Source organism: Melopsittacus undulatus, chromosome 1 (genome assembly GCF_012275295.1).
Source record: "Melopsittacus undulatus isolate bMelUnd1 chromosome 1, bMelUnd1.mat.Z, whole genome shotgun sequence".
Classification (NCBI taxonomy): domain Eukaryota; kingdom Metazoa; phylum Chordata; class Aves; order Psittaciformes; family Psittaculidae; genus Melopsittacus; species Melopsittacus undulatus.
In genome coordinates this window covers 140549799-140557719 of record NC_047527.1, presented here as the reverse complement: position 1 = coordinate 140557719, position 7921 = coordinate 140549799, and the positions used below count along the sequence as shown (strand labels likewise).

At 44.9% G+C, this 7921-nt stretch overlaps 1 protein-coding gene across 1 annotated transcript; it reads right to left on the bottom strand.

Annotated features, from left to right (window-relative positions):
* Window positions 1–1840: 1840 nt before the first annotated feature.
* On the bottom strand, window positions 1841–4729 carry CYCS (cytochrome c, somatic). Its single transcript, XM_005154149.3, has 3 exons — window positions 4573–4729; window positions 3304–3480; window positions 1841–3146 (listed from the first exon to the last, which is right to left on the bottom strand). The coding sequence occupies exons 2-3, from the start codon at window positions 3470–3472 to the stop codon at window positions 3001–3003; spliced, it is 315 nt and encodes a 104-aa protein (XP_005154206.1). The 5' UTR covers window positions 3473–3480; window positions 4573–4729; the 3' UTR covers window positions 1841–3000.
* Between the last annotated feature and the right edge of the window lie 3192 nt (window positions 4730–7921).

Here is a 7921-nt window from a genome sequence, read left to right as displayed (position 1 = left end):
CTCAAGCTGCACCAGGCAAGGTTTAGACTGGGTATTAGGGAAAAATTCTTCACAGAGAGGGTTGTCAAGCATTGAAACAAGCTGCTCAGAGAAGTGGTGGAGTTGCTATCACTGGAGGTATTTAAGACATGCAGATGTGGTGCATAGGGACATGGTTTAGTGGTGCACCTGGCAGTGCTGGTTAACAGTTTAACTTGACCTCAAAGGTCTTTTCCAACCTAAATGATTCTACGTTATTGACATCTTTATGCATTTGCATAACTACATGTGAAAGTATTGCAAGATCAGTTTTAAAGGCATGCCCCATCCGATCTGTGAACTAGTAGCCAAGAACCACTTTTTACGGGATGGTGCAATGTTTGGCAACGGTATCCTGATTCCCTAATTTGGAACTACTGAGATGCCAAGAGTCTAGACTGGTATTGCTACCGGAAAGAAAAACACTAAAGGGCTTCTTCATAAAACAAAACCAAACCTTCACTTCTCCTTCTCTACAGAACTAGAACAAACTGAAGTTTGATTCCACAACCAATCTGGATACCTCCCTCCCACCCTCCAAAAAGCCCACCCAGGCACTTGTATTATCTAAATAAGTAACAATCTAACCTTTCATTTCAATATACTTTGCTGACCCACTAGTAGAATATATTGTTGTGTTTGTCCAGTGGTAAATGGCTGCTAGCTATTTACTACAAAAAAATCTTTTAAGCTGTTGCTCTCTAGGGCTGTAATTGTAGTAAGATGAAATTTTTAAGGTCAGAAGGGCCTGAAATTTCCCTGAAATTTAAAGAAAGCTACATCTCCAGCATAGAATTTAAAAGCTCCATTTTCTCTGTCTTCAGTGGTATGTATCAGCTGCACTAGTCTTGGCACTGAGGTCACTGAGGTAGATAGAGCAAGCCAAGCTGAACTGTGTCCTCTGCTTCCTTTGGGCAAAGGGCCATTCTGCTTTTGCCTAAGTTTTTCTGCTGATGGATAACTTCCTGTTTGTAAACTGTGGCCTATACAAAATTAAATGTCACCTTACTGCAAAATCCTCTTCTCTACAGCCTGTTTCTTCTCCAGCTCAACTAGGTAAGAAGAGCAGCTTGGATATTACAAAGTCCTTTTCATCTCATAAAGGTGCTGCCAGAGCAGAAAGTGTCACAACTCTCTCCATACAATCCACAATCATTTCAGAGGACTGCAGAGCCAGGCAAGGTTACATTCTGTACCTACAACTGCTCCAGCAGGAACTTGGCACAGCAAAAACTAAGTTCTGCAGAGCCATAAAGGTGTTATGCCACTTTTGAAAACTGGAACAGTAGTATACTACTACAATTTGAAGTTTATCTCTTAACAAGTTTTAGTAGAGCTGCTGGTTAAGACTAAGCCTGCAAGCAATTCTGTGTTATTTAGCTAGAAAATCACAACACACATAGTTAGCAACCATGAAACTTGTTTCACTGTTCATTGAAACCTTAATTCTTTTAATTCATTAATTCTGCATAACAGCCCCTTGCACCTCAGCCATTAAGCACAATGTTCTAACTTGTTATGACTCAAACTCGGGCAATCATACAACACAGCTACAGTTTTTGGGCTATTTTTGAGTTTTCTGCCCTATAGCACTCAGGGAAACACAAATGTGCTGTTAAAAGAGAAAATCAGTGGAAGAGCTCAGCTCTGCTCATTCTAATGCAAAATACTTTCTAACTTTGCCACATGTGTAAGTACTTCTCACATCAACTCCATACTTTTCTTCATGCTCAGCTTCTGCTTGTCTTGTTTCCTAGTGATGGAAAGCTGGATGCCAGAACTTTTGTCTACATTCCCCATTTTTCACTGAATTTCAGACACATACAGCAAACAACTTTTATTTTTTTTAATTTTACAGTACTGATTGCTCCGAGTTATGTCTTACTGTCGGTACACAGTAAATACATTCATCTGAACAATTCACTTGGTATGAAAAAATGCAGTTAAAACATTAAAAATACCACTTTACACTGTGCAAAACAGAACCTTCAGAAGTAATGACATTGACTACAGCCAGGCATGGAGATAGACTTTCCCTTCAGTCTACCAGCACATTTTTCTGGCACCCCTTCATCTGAAATTGCCTGTAATAACAGATTTTAAATAAACACTTGAGCTGGATTAAGAGGATTTAATTGCACTCAGCTTGGTCTTTAGCACCAAGGATGCTTTCTTGTTCTACTCATTCCACTAAGAATGGCTGTTTTGGAAGATTTACTGAACAAAGGGGCTTCAGTCACATTTCAAAACTGCAGAGGTTTCTGAAGGGGAGATGTACTCTACTGGTGCATGCAGCTGTCAGCCTGGGTAAATTAGGTCACATGCTTCCCTTAGATAACAGAAAAGTGGCTGGGCACAATTGCCATTTCACAGAGTACTTAAAGTCAGATGAAATGCATTCTTAGTGCAAGCTTTAGACAGATTAATATATACCACAACACTTAGCACTGATTAAGTTTAGAAAAATATTATCTTGGGGTGGTTTATTTTCTTTTTTGTTTGGTTGGTTTTGTTTTTTTTTTAAGTTTTTGTTGCTTTGTTCAGCTTGGGGTTTGTTGTTTTTTTTTAAATCTTTAAAGTAATGTAACAGATGTATGGTGGAAGATGCCAAAAACCACCCTGAAATAGCTGGGCTTGTCAAAGCTATTATGCTGTTGACAATTATTCATTTGATTATTTATATACTTTTTTTAAACAATGAAGAGGCAGGAAATGTTTATTTATATTTTTTTTTAATTCTATGATCAAGAATGACTGAACATTGTCATTTAATCAACCCAATTACACAGTTTCCATTAAGTTAATGGCTGCCAAACAAGAGTGTACTTCAGTGACCCACCATAAGCAATGGCATCTGATGGGTGAGACAGATTTTAAGGTTAGACACAGTATATGTAAAAATAGAAAGTTTAAAAACCAAACTCATCACAGACATTTCCATAACCATCTCCCTTCTGAAATAAATAAGGCAGCAGATAACTTTTACTTTGTGGCACTTTTGAGGTATGCTATTAAGTCTGCTCTCTCAGACTTCTTCTTAATACCGGCAAAAATCATCTTTGTTCCTGGGATGTACTTCTTTGGATTTTCCAAATACTCCATCAGAGTATCCTCACCCCAGGTGATACCTACAGAGAAGAAAAAAGATAGTTAATGACTTTAAAATAACAAACATTTATGTTCTTGTCCTCCATGTTATTTCACTTTTCGTCAGGCTTCAGAAAGTATCACCAAGAACTGAACATTTTTGTCCCCAGTGATTCAGAAGAGCAGCTCTAGGTTTACCTTTATTTTTGTTAGCATCCGTGTAAGAGAAGCCCTCAGCTTGCCCAGTCTTGCGTCCAAATATGCCATTCAGGTTGGGTCCAGTCTTATGCTTGCCTCCCTTTTCAACTGTATGGCACTGGGAACATTTCTGGACAAAGATCTTCTTGCCCTTCTCAATATCACCCATTTTCAGCACTAGACCAAGAACACACACGGAGGTCAGTGTTGCAATTTCAAGGTCACCTATTCAACAGGAACCTTAAAAGCATCCTAATAGTCTACAAAATGTTATGTATGGCCCACCAGCCTAGTAATTCTCCAGCACACTTTCCATCCACAAACTTTAGCTCCTGGGTGTGAAGATTAGCGTTGTATTCATTAGACTATGTAAAAAGCACCAAGGTGATAAACATGCTTTAAGAGCACGAAAAGCTTTCCCCAGCCAAAGTAACTGCCCCACGGCACTTAAACAGCATGGAGATAATTGCTGAAGTGTAAGTTAAACACGACTTCCACATACAGCCTGTGTACCTATAACAAGGAAGTTTCCCAGTCATAACCAACCTTGGATAAAGGGTCAGGGCCATTTACACGTTTCTCCTGCTGAAAAAGCGCACCGGCACCCGTGCTCGGAAGGGGCCGGGGGCAGACACAAAGCCGCCCGGCTCCCCCCGCCCCGGGCCCGCATGCCCCCGAGCACCCGCCACCGGCGCCGTTATCTTCACGCGGTACGGCGACAGCTCCCAAGGGCACCTGCACCTCCCGGCCCGACTCAACCCGGCGGAGCCTGACCTTGAAGCGGAAAGTCAGCTCCCGGCCCCGGGGCCCCCTCCAGGCGAGCGGCGCGACCCTGGCACGGCACCCGGGCGGCGGCGGCCGCCTCACCCCACAAGGGCGCTCTGGGCAGGCCGCACCGCGCCACCCACGACCGGCAGAGCCTGGGCAGGCCAGGTTTCCTCAGCACATCTCCGGCGTCCTGGCCGCAGGCGCCCGCGGCGCGGCCATTGGGCCTCGCGGTGACCTTCCGCCGCGCCTCGGACGCCTCCTTAGGCCGCGACCACAGGCTCCCCCACCTCGGCCCAAGCAGGCGGGAATCGCGCCCCGAGGACAGACGAAAGCACCGTCCGCCCCGTCCTTCCTCCCTCCCTCCTGCCCGGCTGCCCCACCGCCCCGCTACCACATAACGGTTCTGTTGGGCCTCGGCGCCAGGCATAAGCCCGCATCCGGACTCCAAGCGAGTCGAGTCCGGCGCCGACCCGGGTCTGTCCCGCCAGCTACTGCCCGCACCTGCGTAACCGGCCGGCCCGCTGACGCTGCGCCCACGGCGGTAACTGCAACCCCGGTAACTCCGGTACCGTCCGGCGTCTGAGCCCAAGGACACGCCGTACCCCGCCCTATGTAACCCGGTGTTGCCGCAACCAAGCTAAGCCGGTACTCTGCCCACCCCTCCCGGCGTGACAACCAATCGAGTGCCGGCCTGTAGGCCTCTGATTGGTTACGGCCTCCGTCCGCTAAAGCGGACGTCACGACGCTGCTCGCTAGCGGGGTAGGTTGCGACCGGCAAACTCTCTACGACATGGCGTCAGACGTAACGTGGGTACGCAGAAGGACGATGGGGAGGGTGGGAGCGAGGCGGGCTCTGCACGCATGCGCAGAGCGATAGGCGAAGCGGCGGTCGCGCGGAGCCGCGGAAGGACTGCGGCTCCAGAGCGCGGTTCGCATAGCGCGTGGAGCGGGGTGGGCGGAGCTTAGGCCGTGACGTAAGCGGGAGCCCTCCCCATTTCCCCTGGTGACTGTGGCACCCTGCGGAGGGGAGGTAGGGGTTTTACCTGAGGGGTGCGGAGCACAGCTCTGCCCCGCCGGTAGCAGGGCCTCGTGTGGTGACACACACCCTGTGGGCAAGAGAAGGGAGCTGTTCGCCTCAGCTGCAGGCAGTAACACTTCAGTTCTCTGTGTGAGCATGTGCCGTGCTACAGCCGGTTTAAGTGCCCTCCTGTAGCTGCCTGTGGAGCAACGCTTACTTCAGGTGCCAACGTGAAGGAAGGGGGAATGAGGACTGGGTGAAACCCCATCAGAGGGTGGCACAATTCTGTAGACAATTCGTAAGGATGTCCATTAAATTGTCACTTCCTGGTTTGTGTTTTTTCCAGTGCTCAGTGTCCAGAGCATGATACAAACGTTTGTGAAACATTTCACCTCAAGGTATATACAATATACTGGTGCACTCCTCAACTTCTACATCACTGTGATCTTGACAGTACACTTACCACAATAAAACTCATTTGCTTATGATACACACCTAACTTCCTGTACTTCATGAGGAGTGAGTGTGCAATGGAAGCACTTTAAGTGGGCATCTTGATGGCTCCAGCTGTTGCTCAACTCAGATCTCAAATCAAGTCAGACTGCTGGAGTCACGAGGTTGAATGGACAGATACCGGTTTAAAAACTAAAGGCATTCACTGTTTCTTTTACTCCCCATTTGGTTTTGAGCCTTCATGGTGCACTTCTGTCATGTTTTTAGACTTTCTACCATGATTGTAAGGACTAATTTTATTTAGCAAGGCTTCCGTGTCTTATATGATTCCAGGAGCCAGATGTATGTAACTAGTATCAAGACCTGTAATAAGACCCGCATCTCTCTTATCTTTAAGAGGAAGGAGCTGAAAGTGCCTTTTAAGCTGCTTTAAGAAATTACAGCAGTGTCAATTCTTAAGCTTCTTTAAACATTTGCTGTGGACTGATGGGCACTGACACCCATTCAAAGGTTTTCCTTTCTTCACAGAACACAGACTTCAAGCTTCTGTAGCTCTGTTGATTTCTGCTGGGTTTTGCCTTCCAAGTATGTATGCTCCATGCTGAGCTTCATGGTTAACCTTTCTGGTGCACTTGGAGGGACACTGTAGCTATGTTACATTAATTTTTCTCCAGGAAGCTGTTGTTCAAAACTGCATCTGAATTCCAGGCAGTGGGATGGCTTTCAGCACTGAAGATCAGTGTACTAACAATCAGCCTGTAAAACAAACTGTTGTCTGCTTTTCCTTACACCTGACCATGCAGATGCCTGTTGTGAGTGACTGCCAGCAGGCACGGTGGAATTCACCCTTCCAATGAAGGCGTGAATGATACAAATGTATTTGTGGGTTTGCATACTGTATTGTTAGTGGAAACAGAGGTTCTGCCTCATATAAAAATACACCAGTTTAGGGGATGTGTTTTCACCACTAAATATCTTGAGTGGAGAGGACTTGACTTACTTGTTTTAGCCTGTTTGGGCTAAGTGTGAATCTGGAGCAAGACAGTGCTAAGAACTGGTCTATAAGTAGAAGGTGCAGGAAAGAGGGTGTTGTTCAAGATGCTCAGTATCTGACTTTTTGAAACATTCTGTGGTTGGTAGGACAGACAAATAGTGAAATTTTACCTTTCTTTGCTAAATATAAACATCTGTAGTGTATATATGTGTGAATCTTACACATGTTGTATGACTTCCCCTGTGGCACAGAGTATGTTGTTTGACTTCCAGAGGCAATGCTAAATTCAGAGTCAGGGCTTTTCTTAATTTGTGGGTTTGAATTGCTGGAGCAAACTAAAATGACCCAGGGCTCATTTTCAATGCTCTGTGATTTTCCTACATGTATTAACATTCATTAGACTTGGTGTGGTTTGCCTAGAAGGTTCATATTTTAGTCTTTCAGTTATCCACCGTGGTTACACCTGAAATGCTTTTGTCTTTTTACTACCTCAGACCATTACACACTGGAACAGTAGTTATTTTGCAGTCAGAATTACTGCTATGTAATTTAGTTTTGCTTCATGTCCTGAAGGAAGGAAAAATAAATAAAATGTGCAAAGTCCAACACAAAAGGAAACAAGGCAAAACAGCCGACAACTTTTCTTTAAAAGGTACACTGCAGATACAAGGAGAAAAATGGCCTTGTTAAGGGCCTAGACTGTAGCTAAGGAGCACGTGTTTTGGGGTTTTTCCTCTGTTATGTGGTAAATTTCTTGTTTGGTCTTGGACAAATACCTGAGAACCTATTTTTTTTTTTGTGTCAGAATCCTCAGGGATTAGGTGCTTGAGTACCTTGGCCTCTTTTCATCCTTTTACTGTAGGGAAGTGGGCCAAAGCTTGAGCTGTTATTAGGTATCAGCTAACTGTGCTCGTATTGATGAGTCCTTGATTTGTGGTGGTGTGAGCTGGTTTTAAGAAAAAGCTTGAGTTATGATCTGAGTAATAAATCTTACCTCATCACAAGATAGTACTGACTAATTTGCACCATTGTAGTTTCTGAATTGTACTAAAGCCGTCCAAAAGATCCGCACTTCTTTTTTTTTTTCGGCCTATGGAATTGTTGGAGAGAAAGGTGTATTTCACCATAGTTTATTCAAAGCCTGGTTTATCAACATCAAAGAGTCACTCTAGGCTGGTATTGAAAAGTTCTTGATGCTAGAACCCTTCAAAAATACTCTGTAGTGGCAAACGTATGCTTTGGGGGCTACTTTTCAACACAATAACAGTGCAAGTCCGATCATTTGGACTGTACTGATGGCTTTATGTTACGCCTTTTAACGGGGCATTTGGGTGGAAGACAGGAACCTGCTCACCCAAATAGGAACAAAGATGGAACCATAAACT